General features: G+C 39.6%; 1 protein-coding gene across 1 annotated transcript in view; it reads left to right on the forward strand.

Annotated features, from left to right (window-relative positions):
- Positions 1–25,719, forward strand: part of LOC128636604 (glutamate carboxypeptidase 2-like) — a 345,394-nt gene extending 319,675 nt beyond the window's left edge. Inside the window, exon 18 of the mRNA XM_053689599.1 lies at positions 24,561–25,719. Coding sequence (XP_053545574.1) covers positions 24,561–24,771 — 211 coding nt within the window. The 3' untranslated portion in view covers positions 24,772–25,719. The remainder of the gene's footprint in view (positions 1–24,560) is intronic.
- Positions 25,720–26,146: the final 427 nt, after the last annotated feature.

Raw genomic sequence — 26,146 nt, forward strand, 5'->3', positions numbered from 1 at the left:
GTATAACAAGTCATTGAAAATACATTAATTTAAAAACTATTTTACAGTGTACTGTCCCTTTAAAAACCCTGCTTGTGCAATAATAAATTCCAACAGAGGAAGCTGTATAGCAGGCCTCAAATCTGCGTGGGTAGGTTCCCTGCCTAGGAGCCTTGTCCACCCAGAATATAATAAATAGGGAACATAGAATGATCCTTTTCTCCAAAACATATCTTTATTTGTATGCAAGTTTATAGCACTTAATTGCTCATCTGAAGTTTGTTTAAATGACAAAATACATTTTTTATTGTCATTGTAATTGTGATTGAAAAACTTCTAAAAACGTTGGACAAACTGTCTTAGAATGATACTTAGAAACATGGGGCCTATCTATCAAGCTCCGAAAGGAGCTTGATGGCCCGTGTTTCTGGCGAGTCTTCAGACTCGCCAGAAACAGCAGTTATGAAGCAACGGTCACAAAGACCGATGCTCCATAACCTGTCCGCCTGCTCTGAGCAGGCGGACAGACATCGCCGGAAATCAACCCGATCGAGTACGATCGGGTTCATTGACACCCCCCTGCTGGTGGCTCATTGGCCGCGAGTCTGCAGGGGGTGGCATTGCACCAGCAGCTCTTGTGAGCTGCTGGTGCAATGCTGAATACGGAGAGCGTATTGATCTCCGTATTCAGCGAGGTCTGTCGGACATGATCCGCACTGTCAGATCAGGTCCGACAGACCTTGTTAAATAGAGGCCATTCTGTCTGCTGAAAAATAAAAATGTCACTACATCAAAAAAGTAGTAAAAGCTGACAAGTTAAGATTTTTATTATAATAACTAACTGAATAACACAGCAGTTATCTGAAGTTGATCTTTTTAGCACAGAACAGTAGACTTCTGATAAGTCACAAAAGTAAAGCTTGTATCAACAGGAAGTCTCAATCACAGCCCGTTCCTCAGGGTTTCCTCCTCTCACTAAACCTAAACTGCATTAAAATACAAAAAGGGACAGGATGCAGCCCACACTTAGAATACAATGCTTGCCTATTAACACATTCACTGCCAGATGGAGTTACAGTGTACAACAAAAGTATGTTTTATTGTAGTGTAAAGTTGAAGGGACATGAAACACAACTTTTTTTTTTCATGATTCAGGTAGAGAATTGAATTTTAAACAACTTTCTTATTTACTTCTATTATAAAATTTCTTTCATTCTTTTGGTATTTTTTGTTGAAAAGCAAATACGTAAGCTCAGGAGCATGCGTGTGTCTAAAGCATTATATGGCAGCAATGTTTCAAGAATGTTATCCATATGCAAAATCACTAGATGACAGCACTATTTCCTGCCATGTAGAGACTCTTCCTAGCTATTTCTTCAACAAAGAATACCATGGGAACAGAGCAAATTTGATAATAGAGGTAAACTGGAAATTTTGTTTTTCGTTTTTTGAAATTGTATGCTCTGAATCACAAAAGAAAATGTTTGGTTTTCATATCCCTTTAAAGGAAGACATTAGTAAGCAAGTTTGTTTCTTAACTATAAAAATATTGATTGTGCTCCACTTGTAATCTAGGTTACAATGTTTAAAAGGACAGTAAACTCAATTTCTGACATGCATATAAAAGAGCACTATTTAAACGTCAACCTTTTTCATGCAAAACAAATGTTTTTCAAGTGAAAGCTGTTTATTTTGATTTTAAAACAAATAGTATAATCCTCTCTTAGATGCAAAAAAAAAAAAAAATTAGTATCCCTTTAATAATACATAGTAAAATAATGTAAGGTACATTTATAATTTATTTGGTCTTTGGTTTTCATGAAATTGAAATTTTTTTTTTTTTTACTTTCGGAGATGTTGATGTGCATAGACCATGGGGGATATTTATCAAAGCATTAATCTTGGTGCATTCGGTGGTGTCAATACGCTCGCCAGACATCGCTGCCGCGGATCTGCATACGATGCCCTTATTTATAAAAAAAAAAACAGTCAAAAACACGCACCGTCAAGTACGGCACGATGAGCATCGGACTGTTGTTAACTAACAGTCATCGATGTTGCGGTTATTCTGTTTTTTCCCAACTTTCTTTATACCATTTCATTACTGTCCATGAACAAGCACATTTCTCTAAAGCTAATATTTTATTTGTCATCTGTTAATGTCCAAGAAATAGCTAGATTTATACCTCAACAAACAATATCTCATAGAAAGTTATTTTTATATTTATTTGTTATACAAAAAATCTGTTATATAATAATTTCACGTAAATTAATGTGTCTTTGTATTTTTAGAAGTCATGATATGCTTTTATCTCATGTTTTTTTTTTTATAAATGATTATTAATGCTAGAATTAGTACATATTTCTTTGCACATACTTGTATATATACTGTATATATATGTGTGTGTGTTATGCCAGAAATCTTTTGCAAATATATTTACATGTCCCTAAATTCCTTTTTCGGTTCTAAACAATGTTGTCTTTCCATATCTCTGTGTTTATTTATACCACTACTAGTCTTAAAGCCCGTGTACACGGGCCATTTTTTTAAGTACAGCGGTCCCACCCCTTGCTCTCTCTCTATCCCCCTCTCTCTTTTGTGCTCTCTCCCCCTCTCTTTTGTGCTGTCTCTCTCCCCCATCTCTTTTGTGCTGTTTCTCTCCCCCTCTCTTTTGTGCTGTCTCTCTCCCCCTCTCTTTTGTGCTGTCTCTCTCCCCCTCTCGTTTGTGCTGTCTCTCTCCCCCTCTCTTTTGTGCTGTCTCTTGCCCCCCTCTCTTTTGTGCTCTCTCCCCCATCTCTTTTGTGCTGTCTCTCTCCCCCTCTTTTTTGTGCTCTCTCCCCCATCTCTTTTGTGCTCTCTCCCCCCTCTTTTTGTGCTTTCTCCCCCTCTCTTTTGTGCTCTCTCCCCCCCTCTCTTTTGTGCTCTCTCCCCCTCTCTTTTGTGCTGTCTCTCTCCCCTCTCTTTTGTGCTGTCTCTCTCCCCATCTCTTTTGTGCTGTCTCTCCCCCTATTTTGTGCTGTCTCTCCCCCTCTTTTGTGCTGTCTCTCTCCCCCTCTCTTTTGTACTGCCTCTTTCCCCCTCTCTTTTGTGCTGCCTCTCTCCCCATCTCCTTTGTGCTGTCTCTCTCCCCCATCTCTTTTGTGCTGTCTCTCCTCCCTCTCTTGTGTGCTGTTTCTCCCCCTCTCTTGTGTGCTGTCTCTCCCCCCTCTCTTTTGTGCTGTTTCTCTCCCCTTCTCTTTTGTGCTGTCTCTCTCCCCTCTCTTTTGTGCTGTCTCTCTCCCCTCTCTTTTGTGCTGTCTCTCTCCCCTCTCTTTTGTGCTGTCTCTCTCCCCCATCTCTTTTGTGCTGTTTCTCCCCCTCTCTTTTGTGCTGTCTCTCTCCCCCTCTCTTTTGTGCTGTCTCTCTCCCCCTCTCTTTTGTGCTGTCTCTCTCCCCCATCTCTTTTGTGCTGTCTCTCCCCCTCTCTTTTGTGCTGTCTCTCTCCCCCCTCTCTTTTGTGCTGCCTCTTTCCCCCATCTTGTTTGCGCTGCCTCTCTCCCCCATCTCTTTTGTGCTGTCTCTCTCCCCCTCTCTTTTGTGCTCTCTCCCCCCTCTCTTTTGTGCTGTTTCTCTCCCCTTCTCTTTTGTGCTATCTCCCCCCCCTCTCTTTTGTGCTGTCTCTCTCCCCCTCTCTTTTGTGCTGCCTCTCTCCCCCATCTCTTTTGTGCTGTCTCTCTCCCCCATCTCTTTTGTGCTGTCTCCCCCCTCTCTTGTGAGCTGTTTCTCTCCCCCTCTCTTGTGTGCTGTTTCTCTCCCCCTCTCATTTGTGCTGTCTCCCCCCCTCTCTTTTGTGCTGTTTCTCTCCCCTTCTCTTTTGTGCTGTCTCCCCCCTCTCTATTGTGCTGTCTCTCTCCCCCATCTCTTGTGTGCTGTTTCTCTCCCCCTCTCTTGTGTGCTGTTTCTCTCCCCCTCTCTTGTGTGCTGTTTCTCACCCCCTCTATTTTGTGCTGTCTCTCCCCCCTCTCTTTTGTGCTGTTTCTCTCCCCTTCTCTTTTGTGCTGTCTCTCTCCCCCTCTCTTGTGTTCTGTTTCTCTCCCCCTCTCTTTTGTGCTGTCTCTCCCCCTCTCTTTTGTGCTGTTTCTCTCCCCTTCTCTTTTGTGCTGTCTCTCTCCCCCTCTCTTTTGTGCTGTCTCTCTCCCCCTCTCTTTTGTGCTGTCTCTTGCCCTACTCTCTTTTGTGCTCTCTCCCCCATCTCTTTTGTGCTGTCTCTCTCCCCCTCTTTTTTGTGCTCTCTCCCCCATCTCTTTTGTGCTCTCTCTCCCCTCTTTTTGTGCTTTCTCCCCCTCTCTTTTGTGCTCTCTCCCCCCTCTCTTTTGTGCTCTCTCCCCCTCTCTTTTGTGCTGTCTCTCTCCCCTTTCTTTTGTGCTGTCTCTCTCCCCATCTCTTTTGTGCTGTCTCCCCCCCTCTTTTGTGCTGTCTCTCTCCCCCTCTCTTTTGTGATGCCTCTCTCCCCCTCTCTTTTGTGATGCCTCTCTCCCCATCTCCTTTGTGCTGTCTCTCTCCCCCATCTCTTTTGTGCTGTCTCTCCTCCCTCTCTTGTGTGCTGTTTCTCCCCCTCTCTTGTGTGCTGTCTCTCCCCCCTCTCTTTTGTGCTGTTTCTCTCCCCTTCTCTTTTGTGCTGTCTCTCTCCCCTCTCTTTGTGCTGTCTCTCTCCCCCATCTCTTTTGTGCTGTCTCTCCCCCTCTCTTTTGTGCTGTCTCTCTCCCCCTCTCTTTTGTGCTGTCTCTCTCCCTCATCTCTTTTGTGCTGTCTCTCCCCCTCTCTTTTGTGCTGTCTCTCTCCCCCCTCTCTTTTGTGCTGCCTCTTTCCCCCATCTTGTTTGTGCTGCCTCTCTCCCCCATCTCTTTTGTGCTTTCTCTCCCCCTCTCTTTTGTGCTGTTTCTCTCCCCTTCTCTTTTGTGCTATCTCCCCCCCTCTCTTTTGTGCTGTCTCTCTCCCCCTCTCTTTTGTGCTGCCTCTCTCCCCCATCTCTTTTGCGCTGTCTCTCTCCCCCATCTCTTTTGTGCTGTCTCTCCCCCCTCTCTTGTGTGCTGTTTCTCTCCCCCTCTCTTGTGTGCTGTTTATCTCCCCCTCTCATTTGTGCTGTCTCTCCCCCCTCTCTTTTGTGCTGTTTCTCTCCCCTTCTCTTTTGTGCTGTCTCCCCCCTCTCTATTGTGCTGTCTCTCTCCCCCATCTCTTGTGTCCTGTTTCTCTCCCCCTCTCTTGTGTGCTGTTTCTCACCCCCTCTATTTTGTGCTGCCTCTCTCCCCCATCTCTTTTGTGCTGCCTCTCTCCCCCATCTCTTTTGTGCTGTCTCTCTCCCCATATCTTTTGTGCTGTCTCTCTCCCCCTCTCTTGTGTGCTGTTTCTCTCCCCCTCTCTTTTGTGCTGTCTCTCCCCCTCTCTTTTGTGCTGTTTCTCTCCCCTTCTCTTTTGTGCTGTCTCCCCCCTCTCTTTTGTGCTGTCTCTCTCCCCCATCTCTTGTGTGCTGATTCTCTCCCCCTCTCTTGTGTGCTGTTTCTGTCCCCCTCTCATTTGTGCTGTCTCTCCCCCCTCTCTTGTGTGCTGCTTCTCTCCCCCTCTCTTTGGTGCTGTCTCTCCCCCTCTCTTTTGTGCTGTCTCTCCCCCTCTCTTTTGTGCTGTTTCTCTCCCCTTCTCTTTTGTGCTGTCTCCCCTCTCTCTTTTGTGCTGTCTCTCTCCCCCATCTCTTGTGTGCTGATTCTCTCCCCCTCTCTTGTGTGCTGTTTCTGTCCCCCTCTCTTTTGTGCTGTCTCTCCCCCCTCTCTTGTGTGCTGCTTCTCTCCCCCTCTCTTTGGTGCTGTCTCTCCCCCTCTCTTTTGTGCTGTTTCTCTCCCCGTCTCTTTTGTGCTGTCTCTCCCCCCTCTCTTATGTGCTGCTTCTCTCCCCCTCTCTTTTGTGCTGTCTCTCCCCCTCTCTTTTGTGCTGTTTCTCTCCCCTTCTCTTTTGTGCTGTCTCCCCCCTCTCTATTGTGCTGTCTCTCTCCCCCATCTCTTGTGTGCTGTCTCTCTCCCCCTCTCTTTTGTGCTGTCTCTCTCCCCCTCTCTTTTGTGCTGTCTCTTGCCCCCCTCTCTTTTGTGCTCTCTCCCCCATCTCTTTTGTGCTGTCTCTCTCCCCCTCTTTTTTGTGCTCTCTCCCCCATCTCTTTTGTGCTCTCTCCCCCCTCTTTTTGTGCTTTCTCCCCCTCTCTTTTGTGCTCTCTCCCCCCCTCTCTTTTGTGCTCTCTCCCCCTCTCTTTTGTGCTGTCTCTCTCCCCTCTCTTTTGTGCTGTCTCTCTCCCCATCTCTTTTGTGCTGTCTCTCCCCCTCTTTTGTGCTGTCTCTCCCCCTCTTTTGTGCTGTCTCTCTCCCCCTCTCTTTTGTGCTGCCTCTCTCCCCCTCTCTTTTGTGCTGCCTCTCTCCCCATCTCCTTTGTGCTGTCTCTCTCCCCATATCTTTTGTGCTGTCTCTCTCCCCCTCTCTTGTGTGCTGTTTCTCTGCCCCTCTCTTTTGTGCTGTCTCTCCCCCTCTCTTTTGTGCTGTTTCTCTCCCCTTCTCTTTTGTGCTGTCTCCCCCCTCTCTTTTGTGCTGTCTCTCTCCCCCATCTCTTGTGTGCTGGTTCTCTCCCAATCTCTTGTGTGCTGTTTCTCTCCCCCTCTCTTTTGTGCTGTCTCTCCCCCCTTTATTGTGTGCTGCTTCTCTCCCCCTCTCTTTGGTGCTGTCTCTCCCCCTCTCTTTTGTGCTGTTTCTCTCCCCTTCTCTTTTGTGCTGTCTCTCCCCCCTCTCATTTGTGCTGCTTCTCTCCCCCTCTCTTTTGTGCTGTCTCTCCCCCTCTCTTTTGTGCTTTTTCTCTCCCCTTCTCTTTTGTGCTGTCTCCCCCTCTCTATTGTGCTGTCTCTCTCCCCCATCTCTTGTGTGCTGTTTCTCTCCCCCTCTCTTGTGTGCTGTTTCTCTCCCCCTCTATTTTGTGCTGTCTCTCCCCCCTCTCTTTTGTGCTGTTTCTCTCCCCTTCTCTTTTGTGCTGTCTCTCTCCCCCTCTCTTTTGTTCTGCCTCTCTCCCCCATCTCTTTTGTGCTGCCTCTCTCCCCCATCTCTTTTGTGCTGCCTCTCTCCCCCATCTCTTTTGTGCTGTCTCACAAGCAGCACACAAGAGAGGGGGGAGAGCTGGGCTAGTTTTCTCTCTGTACCTGTGTAACCCCTCCTGATTGCAATCTAGTTTTAAAAACCACCCCTACACAGGTGTTATAAAATGGGCTGGCATATAAGATGACATTTCTTATTGAAAAACAAATTCAAGATAAGGAAGAAATACACTTAAAATAGCATGGCAGTAAAGAGGTGATTTTAATTTCTGCGGTGTCTGATTCATGACAGTTTAATGTTAGGTGGGCTCTACCTTTGAGCTATCAGTTTAAGATTATATTGAATCAAGTTACCGCCCGATTTCTCTACTCAACATAGATACTAAACTTTACGCTAAGATATTAGCAAATTGCCTCGCCCGAGTCACCGCCACTCTGGTACACCCAGACCAAGTGGGATTTATACCCCGAAGAGAATGCCCGGATGCCACACGACGTGTTTTAGACATTCTGTTGGAAAGTACAAGAGGAGATATTCCCACGTTAGCCTTATCGTTAGACGCTGAGAAAGCCTTCGATAGGGTGAGGTGGGAGTACTTATGGGAAACCTTACACGCTTTTGGGATTCCAGATAAATGTATTACAGCGGTTCAAGCCCTCTATTCTAGTCAGACTGCCAGTGTTAAAGGAATAGGTTTTCAATCCAATAGTTTTGACATAACCAACGGGACGAGACAGGGCTGTCCCCTTTCCCCACTCCTGTTGCTCTTTCTATCGAGCCACTCGCTCAAGCTATTAGATCAGATCCAGATATTTCTGGCTTCTCAATAGGTTCCCGTCAACATACTATCTCTCTATATGCAGATGATGTAACGTTACTGCTCACAGATCCATATAGGTCGCTCCCTGCTGTGTTTAAAATCATCTCTAAGTTCAAAACCCTAAGTTACTACAAACTAAATTTCTCTAAAACCGAGGCCTTATACATCAACGTTACGCCTCAAGATCTCTTTACTTTACGCGATAGATATAAGTTTCAATGGTCCCCCTACTCCCTCAAACTATTAGGTATCCACCTATCCCCAAATGTCACCACTGTCATCTCCAAAAACTTTACGGAGAGATTTACAGAATGGAAAAAACTTTTAGACTCACAGGAATTTCGCGAAATCTCCTGGACGGGCAGGATCGCGGCCATTAAAATGTCTTTTATACCAAAGATTATCTATCTCTTTCGCACAATCCCAATTAATATACCGCGGCCAATTCTTAATAAACTCCAGAGCCTCATCACATGTTACGTTTGGAAAGGTAGGAAGCCTTGAACTTCGAGACAAACCCTACAGAGACCAAGTGACAGAGGCGGACTAGGAATGCCTAACGTTATTCTCTACTATCAAGCGGCACGCCTAGCTCATGTTATAGAGTGGGGTCACAGTTATAGCCTAGCCTCCTGGAGGGAGGTAGAACAGTCCCTTCTCCCTCCAGATTTGGGATTGGCAGAACTCCCGTGGGTGCAAACCCATTATTGGAAGAGTCTCCTCACCACGCATCCAGTGATTCTAGACGCCCTTAGATTCTGGGATCAGATGAGACACTCAAATCTGATCACCCCCCATCCTTCCCCGTGCCAAACTATTATTAGTGTTCTCTTCTGCCTACCTGATACACATATCTCCAGCTGCACCTCCTTTGGAGCAGACCATATAGCTGACCTTTATGATCAAACTGGAGGTATCTCCCATTTAGCTATTTGCAATAAACTGCAGATCCCGGCCCCATTGAAATTCGAGGCCTTCCGTCTTTGCTCCATGATCAGATCATGGGGATTCCCCAGAGAGAATCTTAGACCTGTTACAGTATGGGAGCAGAGATGGTCACAGCCCCACAAAGTTAAGAGAACCTTGTCGTTTCATTACGAGATTCTACTAGCTCCTTTCTCGCAACACAAAGTCTTGCAGTTTATAGCCTGGGAAACAGAACTGAACTTCACGGCTGACGCTAACTCCTGGTACAGAGAACTTAGTGCTACGAAAAAATTACTACACTGCACATCCCTCTGGGAATTGCATTACAAAATCGCAGTACGGTGGCATTTAGTACCGGTCACCCTCCATAGGATATATGACTCTCACTCCCCTACCTGCTGGAGGGGATGTGGACAACTTGGAACCCAACTCATATCTGGTGGTTCTGTCCTAGAGTTTCCTCCCTGTGGCTTCAGATAGCTGATCTCCTACACTCCCTAGGTATTATTATTAAACTTAGTCCCCAAACTTGCCTGCTACATCTAGATTTCCCAGCCATTACTCCTACACATAAAGCCTTAACTATCTACGTACTGATGGCCACTAAATTAGAAATTGCGAAAGCATGGAAGCAACTCACTCCCTACTCTCATTCAGCCCTAGATAAACTAGACTTTTATTATGAAACTTGGGCTCCCTGGTGGGAAAAATTCCCTATTAAACAGGCTTGAAATCTTCAAGATCTTGGTCACCTCCTCATAATATCCTATTTTAGTTGCCTCCATCCATTTCCATCCCCTCTCCTGACCTCTTCTCTTTATTTTCTCCACTTCTTACTCCTTCATTTCCCTTAGACTTTTCTATGAGAGTATATGTACCCACTTATTATGTTTTTATGTTTACATTTACATACGCTTTATTAATCCAAAAATGAGAAAAGTTTAAATTGAAGTGACATGCAGCATTTTAGAACCGTGTTCATTGAAATTGCTGAAACTGTACTAGCTGTCAATTGTTGCATATGTTTGATATTTTTGTATTTTGTGACTTTCTCAAATAAAAATTTATTTAAAAAAAAAAAGATTATATTGAATCAAACATCATTCGAATTTTAAAATCATTCGCCTAGATTTAGAGTTTTGCGTTAGAAGGGGTGCGTTAGCTACGCGTGTTTTTTCCCCCCCCCCCCCCGCACCTTTTAAACAACGCTGGCTGCGTTAGACTCCAAAAAGGGAGCGTACAGGCATATTTACCGCCACTGCAACTCTCAATACCAGCGTCCTAACGCAGCCCCATTGTTTCCTATGGGGAAACAGTTTCTAAGTCTGCACCTAACACCCTAACATGTACCCCGAGTCTAAACACCCCTAACCTTACACTTATTAACCCCTAATCTGCCACCCCCGCTATCGCTGACCCCTGCATATTATTTTTAACCACTAATCTGCCGCTTCGTACACCGCCGCAACCTACGTTATACCTATGTACCCCTAATCTGATGCCCCTAACACCGCCGACCCCTATATTATATTTATTACCCCCTAATCTGCTGCCCCCAACGTCGCCGCCACCTTCCTGCAATTATTAACCCCTAATCTGCCAACCGGACCTCACCGCTACTCTAATAAATTTATTAACCCCTAAAGCTAAGTCTAACCCTAACACTAACACCCCTCTAAGTTAAATATAATTTTATTCTAACGAAATAAAATAATTCTTATTAAATAAATTAATCCTATTTAAAACTAAATACTTACCTGTAAAATAAATCCTAATATAGCTACAATATAAATAATAATTATATTGTAGCTATTTTAGGATTAATATTTATTTTACAGGCAACTTTGTATTTATTTTAACCAGGTACAATAGCTATTAAATAGTTAATAACTATTTAATAGTTACCTAGTTAAAATAATTACAAAATTACCTGTAAAATAAATCCTAACCTAAGTTACAATTAAACCTAACACTACACTATCAATAAATTAATTAAATAAACTATCTACAATTATCTACAATTAAATCAACTAAACTAAATTACAAAAACAAACAAACACTAAATTACAAAAAACAAACAAACACTAAATTACAAAAAATAAAAAAAGATTACAAGAATTTTAAACTAATTACACCTACTCTAAGCCCCCTAAAAAAATAACAAAGCCTACCAAAATAAAAAAATGCCCTACCCTATTCTAAAATAAAAATTTTACAGCTCTTTTACCTTACCAGCCCTTAAAAGGGCCTTTTGTGGGGCATGCCCCAAGGAAAACTGCTCTTTTGCCTGTAAAAAAACATACAATATCCCCCCCCAACATTACAACCCACCACCCACATACCCCTAATCTAACCCAAACCCCCCTTAAAAACCTAACACTAAGCCCCTGAAGATCTTCCTACCTTATCTTCACCACGCCGGGTATCACCAATCCGTCCAGAAGAGGGTCTGAAGTCTTCATCCTATCCGGCAAGAAGAGGTCCAGAAGAGGGTCCGAAGTCTTCATCCTATCCGGCAAGAAGAGGGCATCTGGACCGGTAGACATCTTAATCCAGGCGGCATCTTCTATCTTCTTCCATCTGGCACGGGGCGGGACCATCTTGAAGCAGCCGACACGAATCCATCCTCTTCTAACGACGTCCTAAATCCGAATGAAGGTTCCTTTAAATGACGTCATCCAAGATGGCATCCCTCGAATTCCGATTGGCTGATAGGATTCTATCAGCCAATCGGAATTAAAGGGACAGTCTAGGCCAAAATAAAATTTCATGATTCAGATAGAGCATGTAATTTTAAACAATTTTCCAATTTACTTTTATCACCAATTTTGCTTTGTTTTCTTGGTATTCTTAGTTGAAAGCTTAACCTAGGAGGTTCATATGCTAATTTCTTAGACCTTGAAGCCCTCCTCTTTCAGATTGCATTTTAACAGTTTTTCACCACTAGAGGGTGTTAGTTCACATATTTCATATAGATAACGCTGTGCTTGTGCACGTGAAGTAATCTGGGAGCAGGCACTGATTGGCTAGACTGCAAGTCTGTCAAAAGAACTGAAAAAAGGGGCAGTTTGCAGAGGCTTAGATACAAGATAATTACAGAGGTTAAAAGTATATTATTATAACTGTGTTGGTTATGCAAAACTGGGAAATGGGTAATAAAGGGATTATCTATCTTTTAAAACAATAAAAATTCTGGTGTAGACTGTCCCTTTAAGCTAGGAAAAATCTGATTGGCTGATTGAATCAGCCAACCAGATTCAAGTTCAATCCGATTGGCTGACCCAATCAGCCAATCAGATTGAGCTTGCATTCTATTGGGTGTCAATCAACTCGATTGTATTTGATCGGGTTGATTTCTGTCCGCGGTCTCAGAGCAGGCAGACAAGTTATGGAGCAGCAGTCTTTAGACCATTCCTTAATAACTTCTGTAGGGGGTAAACAATTATTTATCTGCAAGCAATAGTTCAATAATAAAGGGCCGGATTACAAGTGGAGCACTAAAAATTGCTTTCATGAAATAGATATTTTGGCTCCACTGTGTAATACCAGCGCACACTAATGTGTGCTGGAATTACAAGTTGTCAGCAATGTGAACGCAACCTCAGATTTGCATTGCTGGGAAGCATGGTGCTCATGAGACCACAATTCCATAGGCTCCAATAGGAACCTTATTCTGATGCCGTCAGAGATTATGGGGTAGATTTATCATAGTGCGAGCGGACATGATACGATTTAGCAGCACTGCGGAATCTGTTGGCGCTCTACAAATAACCGATAATAATAATAATAATAATATGGGTTTAACTTAAAGGGACACTGAACCCACATTTTTTCTTCCATGATTCAGATAGAGCATGAAATTTTAAGCAACTTTCTAATTTACTCCTATCATCAATTTTTCTTCATTCTCTTGGTATCTTTATTTGAAATGCAAGAATGTAAGTTTAGATGCCGGCCCATTTTTGGTGAATAACCTGGGTTGTTCTTGCTTATTGGTGGATAAATTCATCCACCAATAAAAAAGTGCCCTCCAGAGTTCTAAACCAAAAAAAAAGCTTAGATGCCTTCTTTTTCAAATAAAGATAGCAAGAGAACGAAGAAAAATTGATAATAGGAGTAAATTAGAAAGTTGCTTAAAACTGCATGCTCTATCTGAATCATGAAAGAAAAAAATGTGTTCAGTCTCCCTTTAATCTGGGCCAAGGTGGGAACAAAATCTCAGTATAGCTATGAGATTATGCTTGCTGATCTCACAGTTTAGTAAATGCGACAGGAGACCCTACATTTCATTTCCACACAGCCAATGTTATGTTACATCGAGCAAATGTCATGTTTACATTTTGTGAAATCGTTTGGGCTGATTTGCACTTTGAACCTTTTCAAAATAATACAAACTTTGATTAATGTGATTATTTTTAAATAATCTGCCGTTAAGCTTATAAATCAGATAAAGGCTTGCCCTTTAAAAATGATTAACACTTTAATTCTTGCATATCTGACCTCTCACTTTTTGTTCTCACTGTTTTAATGACTTGCTTGAAACAATACCAGGATGTGTCTAGGTCTACATGTATCTGGGATATTTAGCAAGGAAAGTGTGAGTTTCCAAATTTCTAGCTTTTTGAGGTATGAGTCACAAGACCAGAATGGAGTAATCAGTATAAAAGTCTGTAACATTCTCACGCCACCAACTTTAACTAGGGAATTGTCCGAAGGTCCAAAACTTTCTAAAAATGACAATACTATATGTATATATGCAAGTCTTATATCTTACTATGATCCTTTTGAAATAGATGGCAGATTGACTTTGCTTGATACATTATTTCTTTTGATTTAAAGTGACAGAAGTGTCCTTACATGAAAATAAGATATTTTTCAAATTAAAATAATTTATTCTTGTTGACCCCATATTGTCAAGTCAGGTTGTAAACACCACTCCCAAAAAAAGACATTTGACACCAGAAAGGTTTTTAAAAAGGCTGCAGCTTCTTTATTAACACCAATCTTAATTACAACCATTAAAACTATAACTTTTAAACCTCAACATAGTGCACACCTTTCTCCACTAACATGTCTCATCATCAATTTGAGATAAGCCCTCAAATAATAACTCCCCTGTTAACCTAACAAGTGGCACCCACCACCACAACTTGAGCAAGTCCCCGCCACAGCTGCGACAACACCTAAACAATCAACTTCAGTATATAGGGAGAGCAGGCAGGAACTTCTCCGTCATGGTCCAGGTAAAAAGAGACCTCTACTTCCTCTTCATGGGCTTATAGACCCCCTCCTATTCTGTACACCCCTTGCTCTGACCTGTCTCCTTTCTTCTAAGTGGGGTCCTCTGGGCTTCTCCTTTCCCTTTAACAAGGCAAGACCCTAATGACTTTTGTATACGATAACAAACAGAGGCAGTTAAATATACCCATTGATTATTATCATGAACATAGATGTACAATGTATTATAGTACCTCATTTTTTATTTAATTATTTTGTAGTTGATTAAAAATGACAGGTAAAAATTGAAATGTGAGTGAATGCATTTCGGGTTTAAATTGAAGCATTTTTACAGTATTCTTCTATTAGCAAACATGAAACACATATATGCTATGTGTGATTAGAGAATTGTGTATTGTTACAGTAAAGACTTTTTTTGAGTCATAGGGGGTAGATTTACCATAGGTCGAGCGGACATGTAGCGAATCATGTCCGCTCGACCAAGTTAAATGTCGGCATTTAACATTGCACTAGCATTTCTGGTGAAATGATTTTGCAATGCCACCCCTTCTCACTAGCGGACAATCGGCCACTAGCAGGGGCCATCAATCATCCGATCGTATCGGATTGGGATGATTTCAGTCCAAAAGTTAAGGAGCAGTGGTCTTACAACCATTGCTTCTTAACTTCCATTTCTGTTGGACCAGAAACGATGCTTAATAAATTGACCCCATACCATCCACTGCTATGTGCTTATGCTGATGGAAAGACAGCAATCAATTTTACTGAAACCAATATTACTAAGGAAAGTATGCTGCAAAAATGTTTCTGTTGAAAAATAAAATGCACCCATGAACATTTGAATTTTGACCTTTCAAACCCTTTAACAATAATTCAGAAAATTAAACAGAAGCAATATAAAAACATAATTTATTCTTACTTGATAAATTCTTTTCTTTCTTGGTGGTGAGTGTCCATGATTCATAACTGTAAGAAGTATGAAGGATAGTAGGGTAAAGAGGTGCAAACTAGAACTGCTACCATTGGACAAATTGGGCGGGTTAGTGGGCTCTCACCACCAGGAAAGAAAGGAATTAATTGGGTACGAATAACGTATGTTTTCTTTCTTATGGTGGTGAGAGTCCAAGATTCACTGTTGGGAACTAATACCCAAGCTATGGAGTCCATGAAAAAATGGGTGGGACAAAAAAGGAAAGACTGGCACCTATTTACCAGGAACTACAACCTGAGGAACCCTGCTGCCAGAAGAAAAGGCTTCAAATTAATAAAATGCTGGTGAAAATAAAGAAAAACAAGCATGTTGCTGTACCTTCTGAAGTCATTAGGAGTCTCTAGATACAATTTCCTTGCACTGACTACACCAGGTGTAAAATTCTTACCCTTGAATATTTCAGGTTAGGACATAAGGAAGAATCTACCATTTCCTGAATAAGTTTCTCTAGAGGAAAGAATCCTCAGGAAGATGAACAAAGACACATGTACCCACTGATAGCCTGTGGACTGTGTGAAGCCTGCAGGTACTTACCCAGCGATTGCCCCTCCACTGCTTATACCCAGATACTAGCCCTGCAGATACAGAAGAGAGTCCATCCTGTACTGTAGCTAACAGTAGAAGATATATGGAAAGAGTGCAGCTACATGGCTAAACAGGAGGAGGCTAAAGGAACTGTCCCAGCGAGACCCATAGAAGGCTTGTGACCACCCCCTAGGCAGAACATGCTGTGATCTGTGATATAATTGCAGAAAATACAGCATGTCTTCAGAAAGAAAGTTCGTTCCTGCACTTTTCATTTATACCTGTAGGCGTCCTGTACCATTATAGCTCAATGTAAATTTTTACTGCAGCTCATCTCTCTTCCCTCTCCTCCCCCTTCCTGAACTCTGGTGAGGTACAGAGTGTCAGCACAAAGGGGAAAGAAGCTGAGCTACATACACTGTGTGGTTCAGTTTTTATGATGGTAGCTGGTAAACTTTTGTCTTCTCCCTTGCCCCCTCTCAAAAACTGTTTTTAAGTATGGATACACATTTCAATGCAGAGTAAAATGCTGGGATCACTTTTCTTCTGTTATTTGATAATACAGAGATTCTGTATTTATTTGTATGGTGCTTACACTTTCCAGGTCAGATTTTCTAGATTACCTTGGGGTGACCTTTGTGCTTTATTAATTTTACTCATCCATTCCTCATTATCATTTCTCTTTTGTTCATTTGTCTCTGTCCCTCCTGTTCATCACTCCTCTTTCAGACTCCACTATATAAACAGAATTTTAAGTATTACTGACCCATGTTGGTTCCTGGATCTGGAGCTGGTTTTGGTTCTAAAATCTAACTGAACATTAGGGTTCACAAGCCTTCCTCTGCTAACCTGATTATTTGTGGTCTTTAGAGTTAATTTAAACGTGGCCATATGCATAAAATATCTCATTCTTGTTAGTATATGGCCGGGTTATAATACAATATATTTAATAATTATTAAAACAAACCCCCAATAAAATGCATATACGAAACAATTAAAATTAATATAAATTCCTAAATTCTTTATATTAGTTACATTTATAAACACATTGAATTATATTTATAGAAAACCAGATTATGAATCAAACTATACAAGCTTAATCTGTTACAATATTCTTTACAAAGATCATAAAAATATATCTTTACAATTTACCTTATTCACAATAATCGCATTAAAATACCAAAATAAAATACCAGAATCTTCTGTTATTAACTAATAACTCTAGAGCAATGCTCAATATGGATTACCAACTCATTATGCTTAATTAATAACTACCAGGGATATAATCACAATAACCAGTTTATTTACAGTTCTGAAAGAGTTCACTATAATAACTGACTTATAAATCTGGAGTATAAAACCCTGTCTAGTAATTAAATTATTTAGCAATAATGACTAGTTAAGACTACACACGACTATGAAACACAAGCTTAAAATACTAATTGTGTCCTTTCAAAAATTGCTAACTGCAATCTAGTTATAGTTACCAAATAACTTTGATTTAAATATTATATATATATATATATATATATATATATATATATATATATATATATATATATATATATTTATCAATCGCGTATACTTTACCAAAAATAACCATATTGATATTTCAGTTTCCAGAACTTCTTGTTTCACCTCATAAGAATAAGGATATTGCAATATGGATAATAAAAGGTAGCCCAGTTTTGCTTATAGTGACTGTGTTCCAAGGCAGCAAAATTATCAGTCAAAAATTCAGCAAATAGTCAGCCAGCCTCTATCCTCTTGCATGAGGTTATATCAGGTGATAATCCCCTCCCTTTTTTATTCTAATCATCGGCGAAACAATATGATAGGTCCTCGGAGCTTGTCTCTGATTCGCCCTTGCAGTGCTTGTCTCTGATTCGCCCTTGGATCTGAACATCTCATAGGTTATTTTGGGAAACGCCTCCCTGAGTAGCCAAATGCCTTTTGGCTGCAATACCATTTTTGAACCATAGGTGACAGCATATACTCAGAAATACAGTTTTATCATCAATGCTACTATAGTTTAATATGGATTCATGTATATATTTTTACAATGTATTATATTTTCTAGTATTAATAAGTCACATGTTCTATGTGTAGTGGACCACGTTACACCACTCATCCTGAGCATTTCAAGACCAGATATGATATATTTCTCATAATACAAAGTAATTCTTATACATTTAAAATATGTGGGTATTTAAAAGGATTTTAATACTTTTTAGCATGGATCCAATTAATATCTCAGCCATCATCTTAACATCACATACATACCTTGAGATTAGCAAACATATGTGGTTTCATATTTATTACTATTCCATATAAATATTTCATATCTGCATATTTCTTTCTGAGAGTGTAAAACACATGACACTATTTAAAACACAAACCACATATGTACTTAAAATATAAGAATATGTTATCCATTAAATTTATTACAAAACTGAAATGCATTTCTCAGATCCATGGAGTTGTACATTTTTATACAGTATTGAAAATTTTCCCAGTTGTATTTTAAAATGAATTTAACAGCTACAATGCAATATATGTTTCTGCTTAGCTAAATTTTCATCTAGACGTAACATCTAGAATTCATGGATTCAACACAGCAGGGACAATTTAACACCTAGGTGATATTTAGTCATTTCTTCAGCTAAAACTGGTTTTCCGAATCTGTTTAAGCTTCAAAAGAAATTCTCAGACATCATGTCTGTTGGCATATTAATCAGAAGGAAGGTATCTTGTGTCTGATCTCTTGGAATAAATTGCCTGAACTAATGACCAAATGTTTCAGAGCAAGAAGAAGGGGTCAGTGGCAATCTGATAGGAACTTTAGTGTCGAACCTTAGGCAGGAAATCTTTGAAAGCAATCCTTTGTTCTCAGATGTTCTGTTAATCAGGAAAAAGGGGGATTGGTCTGTTATGGCTATAGCCCACACAATTCATGAAACATCAATTCATGTGGTACATATGTAGTCCACTTCATGTTATTCACAGATACCCTGACATTCTTTAAAAAAATGTCTTTCCCTGACCTGCACCTAGAGGCATTGCTATTACTTCTATTGTTAACTCACTGATTTGTATTCATTGATCACATTGTTTGACCTTGTGTCATTTCATTGCCTTTCTTTTTGTACATTAATTAAAGACATATTTATTTGTGGATAGTTTTTAAACAAAATTAATTCAATTTCAAAATCACCTGCAGAAACAATTTTCATTAAAAAAAGAAAGTGAAATAAGTTCTGCCTTTGGGGTGACCACTACTGCATAGAGAATATTTACAATGCACAGCTAATACTCTCCCGTGTCCCTCTCTTCCAGGAACTATCCATTGAGGGAAAATGTGCCTCCTTGACTAGGCAAAGAAAATACTGGGGGGGGGGGGGCAGGAAGTAGGAGGGATATTAAAGCTCTTTTAGGGTATATTTGCCTCCTCCTGGTGGTCAGGTGAAGAATTCCCAACAGTTATGAATCGTGGATTCTCACCAACATAATAAAGAAATAATTATAATTAAATAAATACATTTATTTAATGTAAACATGTTACATTAAAGGGACAGTATACTATATAATTGTTTTTCCCATAATCTGTTTCCAATTACTTTTTTTACCAGCTGCAGAGTATAAAATTTATGAGATTTGCCTTTTTAAAGGGACAGTCTGCACCAGAATTTTTATTGTTTTAAAGGATAGATAATCCCTTTATTACCCATTCCCCAGTTTTGCATAACCAACACACTTATATTAATATACTTTTAACCTCTGTGATTGTCTTGTATCTAAGCCTCTGCAAACTGCCCCTTTATTTCAGTTCTTTTGACAGACTTGCAGTTTAGCCAGTGCCTGCTCCCAGATAACTTATCATGCACGAGCACAGTGTTATCTATATGAAACACATGAACTAACACCCACTAGTTGTGAAAAACTGTTAAAATGCATTCTGAAAAGAGGTGTCCTTCAAGGTCTAAGAAATTAGCATATGAACCTCCTAGGTTAAGCTTTCAACTAAGAATACCAAGAGAACAAAGCAAAATTGGTGATAAAAGTAAATTGGAAAATTGTTTAAAATTACATGCCCTATCTGAATCATGAAAGTTTATTTTGGCCTAGACTGTCCATTTAAGGCTAATTTGTGTATATGAATGAGCTGATTTTGTGTTTTGAAGCCACAACCTAATAAAATGGGTTGAGCCTGTAGGTATAATAAGATCTCATTACTTTATCACATTATGTACGTATACCTGCTTCTTTATCTTATATCTGTCCATAAACCTATCAATACTTGGAGAGAACAATGGAAAATTAACATTGTATTACTTTATCTCTTCTATAACCCATTGTGTTAACACAGCCTGGCTTTGAGGCCAAAAACTTTAAGGATGGGTGGGGATACCACAGGCTAAATAATCTATTTCAAATGCCAATATAAGGGTAATGAAAATACTTGTAAACAATGTAATACACTCCAGCAGGTAAAGTGGATCATTGGGAACAAATTAAAGGGGAGACATTTTTTGAGTAAACTGTCCCTTTAATTTTAATAGCTATACGTGATTGCTGTCTTGGGCACAGTACTTTCGTCTTTCTCTCTCTCTCGTCCTTGATGTAATACTCAAGATTCATCAACCCTTTGAGTGCTAATGACGGCACTGAGCCGTCACAGAGTTTCCCACTCTGGTGCTAATGACGGCTCAGAGCCGTCACTAGCACTCTCCCACCTTGAGGGAGATCTGGGGGCTCCCACCTGCTCCTACCCCGGCGATCGTGCCTGTAGAGTGACAGGCATCGCCGGGGCTTCCCGTTTTGCGTGGTGACATCACCTCGCAACTTTATTTATACTTAACAATGTTAAGTATAGGAGCAGGGGGCATGGTGCTTAGAAGCCTGTATCTCAGGCATCTAAGCAGCTACAGACCCCCAAGACCCACCATTGGAAAGGTAATCGCCTAACCTTTCTTACAACAATGTAAGTCTTGGGGGTCTGAAAATTTTATTTTTTTAAAAATGGTTAAAAAAAAAATAAACATTAAAAAAATCTTAGCACCCAGGTGGGAAAGTGCTTAGCACTCAAAGGGTTAAAACCATTTTGGGAAACTATATTCATGTACCTGCCCCCATCACATCCACAAGTGACTCTCTATTTTGTAACCGTTCACCTCTTGGCACATAGAAGGACTTTTACTGTGAAGGATACCAGCATTGCAAAAATGCCTTCAATATACATCAGAACAAATTACTTAAAACGGAATGAAATTTCAATCAATACAAGATTTCACAGTCACATATGTTTGAAAGAAAACTTGAGAAATGGAAAAGGAAAAAAAAGAAAAAACCCTTTATAGGGGCATCTGAGGCTTTAGGAGTTCCACACGTTTGGTGTTCTTGTAGGTTAAAGAGACAGTATACGCTGATTTTCATATAACTGCATGTAATATAAACTACTATAAAGAATAAGATGCACAGATATTGATATAAAAATCCAGTATAAAACCTTTTAAAAACTTACTTAGAAGCTCCCAGTTTAGCACTGTTGATGAGGTTAGGCTGGGGCACCCACTGAAAGGAGCTGGGATAGGAGGAACAGGCAGACACCTCCCCTCCCCTGCATATGAAAAGACCCAATATACAACCAGGAGTCTGTAAACATTATATAAATCTAAAACTTTGGGGTTTGGGTAGGAGTCTGAAAATCAGCTCATTGTTATTTAAAAATAAGCAAAATTATACATTTTTACAAAAACACTCCCGGATGTGCTATATAAATTGATCATCTACAAAACATTTATGCAAAGAAAAATCTAGTGTACAATGTCCCTTGAAAAATCATGGTCAGCCCCTCAATTTTGCTTGTAATGTCTCCAGACACCTCTTTATTCTATCCAGCAAGACAGCTGTTCTATAACAAAATGCATTTGCAAGTATTTACGTTTTTCTGAAATTGTTGTGGTTATAATGGTTTTACTTAGTGATAGGTTCTTCTTTCATGTGAGATACAATGTATTGGGTACTATAGTTGTTAATGGCAGGAACACCCACTAAGGGATCTTTAGAAGATATAGGTGAAGCCAATAACAATTAATTTCTAACATGATCTTACCTTTATAACGAGGTCCCTAGACAACCTCACACGCATCTATGAATCTAGTACAATAACCACCATAGGACAAGTTCCCATTAAACATAATTGCTTAAGCAACATGAGCAATATGGCCTCTGTATGACCCCAAAAACTGAAGAAAAGCATCAGAAGTGGAGCTGTAGAAAGAGAACAAGTACCAGCTCCTACTTAGCATGTGAATGAGTTTGCAGTGCATACATAGGGGCCGATTTACTAATATGCGGGTGGGCATGATTCGCTGTTGCGGATCATGTCCATCGCATATCGATAAACAGCGTATCATTGCCAAAATATTTCTAGTGAAATGCTTGTGCAATGCCGCCCCCTGCAGATTTGCGGCAAATCGGCCGCTAGCAGGAGGTGTCAATCAACCCGATCCTATCCGATCGGGCTGACTGCTGTCCGCCGGCTCAGAGGTGGAGGACGAGTTAAGGAGCAGCGGTCTCTTGACCACTGCTTTTTAATGTCCGATTCAGGTGGACGTTAAGTGGAGTGGGTCGGAAGCAGCATCCGCTGCTTTATAAATCGACCCCATAGAGTATTTGAGTCTGTGATTCACTAATGGTTGTTACATGATACAGGAACAGAGAATGGAATTAAAGCTGGAAATCTGCCAGAAAAAAAAACAACTGCTCATTTCAAACAGGCCCGTCCTTCTAACTCCATTAAAGGGACACTAAAGTCAAAATTAAACTTTCAGAATTCAGATAGAGCATGAAATTTAACAAAACTTTCCAATTTACTTCCATTTGAAAATTTTGCAAGATTTTATAGTGTATACATATATGAGTCCGTGATAAAACAAAAAGAAATATTAGATAAAAATGACAATATATTCTAATCTCATTTCTTTGAAATTGTATCAACAGCACATACTACACCATAGTTCTTCCCTGATCTATGTGTAGAGATTTAGAGAATTTTGCCCTTAGTCAACATTGGACAGAATCTCTACCTACCTCTCTCATGGGATTCAGCCCAACATCTCTACAACTGCTTTACTCCTTATTCTTCAGTCAAGGTTATAGTAAATATCTCATATAGTATGTTTTGTCAAAAAATGAAAATATAAAAAAATGCACCAATTTTAAATGTTGCATTTCTGGAACTCTCTCAGCTAAACCTCTGCAGATGATGGTCTATATGCCCTCAATATAGACCACAGTAAATAAAATTTAAAAAAGATATAAATTCCCCCCCCCCAAAAAAAAAAACAACCCACCCAGCTTTATTAGATACATTAGAAATCCAAACAACTTGATAGGTGTGTTTGCTGAGGGGGAAAAGATTGCAGATTCCAGCTGCTAAAGTTAAATTAAGGCTAATCGCTGGCTCTGCTGAGTAATTTCATTTAAAGGGCCCAGTTTTCAAGAACTTGTCAGTAGGGAGAGAAATCACACAGAACATTTGTCTTTCCTATTTTGGTATTATTTGGTATTGTAATGTGTGTCTTTCCTTCACATCCAAATCCAATCATGGTGAGGCATTTAGCTCTTAAACAAAGCAAACATTTGTCTTTCTAAAAATTATTTGAGGGCATTCACACTATTGAAAAGACTTGTTAGATAAACTTGCCAAACCAGAGAGCTTTAGAGAATATAGCCTCAAATGTGTATAGCTTATAAGGTATTTATGATAAACACAGATAAGAAAAGACACAAGTATAAAAGACCAAGATATATGGCCACAACAGCTCTTCCTTCACAAATCTAGTGAGAATCTGGAGGTCCTGGCAGCCTCCGTGTGCCCCTTTTACACATTATATATATGTAATATATATATATATATATATGTGTGTGTGTGTGAATACAAGCATATGATATATGCACACCCAATGTTGTAAATATTCCTGGATGCTTAGGGACAAACTAGATATGATGGACTACAGAGTATGTAACACACACACAAAACACCAAAAACTGCAACTATGCAATAAACTCTTTGACAACAAGCACCCCTATACACTTGCCTACTTTGCTTGCTGCTAATTCTAGCCATGTCTGTGGGGGGGTGGAGCCGAAGTGTCTGTCCGACATGATCCGCTCAGCATACGCTGTCAGCATTTAACATTGCACAAGCAGTTCTGGTGAACTGCTTGTGCAATGATGCCCCCTGCAGATTTGCGGCAAATCGACTGTTAGCAGGGCGTGTCAATCAACCCGATCATATACGATCGGGTGGGCTGATGTCCGCAGCCTCAGAGGAGGCATATGAGTTAAGGAGCAGCGGTCTTAAGACCGCTGCTTCTTAACTGCTGTTTCCAGCAAGCCTAAAGGTGCATTGGGTCCAATTGACAGCTTGTTAAATCAGCCCCTATAGGTCTCTCTTCATTGTCTTATTTTTTCTTGGTGTCATTTTGTGTTCTTGCTGTAGACCTGAAGAAAAGATTTGGAAGTTGCTCTATAGACTTGTACACTGATTTAATAGCAATATAAACATAAATGAGTATGGAGTTACTGTATTACAATTGTAGGAAATCCATAAAGATACAAAATGAAGATTGGATAAGTGCATATAAAGTAGAAGATCCTTCAATATAAGTAGGTTCACTGTTTTAAGATTTATTGGAAAGCTTTCAGATTCATTTGACAAAGTGATTCTTGTCTGCTACTTAGCTGCTGGCCATATGAGATGTTATTAAATTACATTTATTCCCTGCCAGACAGAATTGATTATTTAAATAACTGCATAACCTCTGCTTCTGTCACCAGGGATATTTACAGAATTTTTTTTTCCCATCATATTTTAAAATATTCTGCTAATGTCCAAAGGTTGTCATTTTATCTAAATCATGCTTCCAGTGACATGATACTCTTTAACGAAAAATATTATTTCATTTTACTTTTCAGGCATGTCATTTATGCACCTAATCAACACAATATTTATGCTGCGTCCAGTTTTCCAGGACTGGCTGCTGCAATGTTTGATATTGAAAATGATCCAGACCAGGAGAAACGCTGGCTTCAGGTCAAAAAAGAGATTTCTATCCTTTCGTATACTATCAGCTCAGCAGCCAGCACCATGCAAGTCACCGGAAGCATTGGGGGAGTCAAAATGTAAAATGAAATCTTCCTTAAATTGAGTATATTCTTGCTACTAATTCAACAACTCAAATGGGAGAAGTCTATATTTGCACAATTTAATGTTGACTTTGGACTGGCGCAAAAAAAACATGATACGAATGGATCATATGGTTGTTGTACAATTTTTCCTGTGGTTACTAAGATGTATCCAGTGCTAAAGGGAACAAAACTTGTAGAGGAAACATCTGCAATAAAATGACATCACAAATTACATGGAATGTTACATTTAGGGTAAAAACCTGGACTATGATTTTACACTCTACCTGTTTTATTTAACCTACACAACTGTTGTAAAAAGAAATATTTGTATTGTAAGATTGAATTAAATTACTCAAAAATTGTGCACAGAAAAATATAAAGAAACAACAACTGTTGTCTTTATTTAGGACCTATTAACAATATATAATTAGGGTTTGGTATCAAGTCTTACCTGTTTCACATCCCATCATGGTTAAGACTACATATTGCACACTGATTCATATTTTATTATGTTTAGATTCACAGACAGGAACATATTTTTCAGGAGATTTATTAAATGCTTTTCATACAAAGGCTTTATATTTTATGCACTATAGACAGATAGATAGATAGATAGATAGATAGATAGATAGATAGATAGATAGATAGATAGATAGATAGATAGATCAATAGATAGATAGATGATAGATAGATAGATTTAACATGCAATTAAGTAAATCTTACATTTTGCATGATAGATATATATATATATATATAGAGAGAGAGATAGATAGATGATAGATAGATAGATAGATAGATAGATAGATAGATAGATAGATCGATAGATAGATAGATAGATAGATAGATAGATAGATAGATAGATAGATAGATAGATGTAGATTTAACATGCAATTAAGTAAATCTTACATTTTGCAATCATGATTAAAATATTCTTTGAAACTAAAAATGTACCATGCATCATTTTATTATATATTTGGATTTCAAAATATTTTTGGTTCTAAAATCATAATTATGATTTACCTTTTTTTTAATACTTGATAGCAACCCATTAAACAGCTAAATGAAGCTAAATGAACTGTAATTACATATTTCTAAAAGTATTTTTTATAAATTTCTTTATGCAATAAATAAATAATTGTTGCAATCATTTGTGGATTGGCCTCATTTCAAATTCCTGTTTCACGTTACTTTACATTACATTAAAGGGACAAGCAAATCATAATATTAAAGTGATTTATACTATAAGTTGCTTGTTTTTCATTATAACAATGTTGGGGGTTCCTAACATATTTCAAGAGCACAAGGACAGCTTTGAAAATGAAGAATCTCTGTGCTTAGATCAGTGCACAACCTCATATGACCTAACTTGGTCA

This window comes from Bombina bombina, chromosome 1 (genome assembly GCF_027579735.1).
Source record: "Bombina bombina isolate aBomBom1 chromosome 1, aBomBom1.pri, whole genome shotgun sequence".
NCBI classification, from domain to species: Eukaryota; Metazoa; Chordata; class Amphibia; order Anura; family Bombinatoridae; genus Bombina; species Bombina bombina.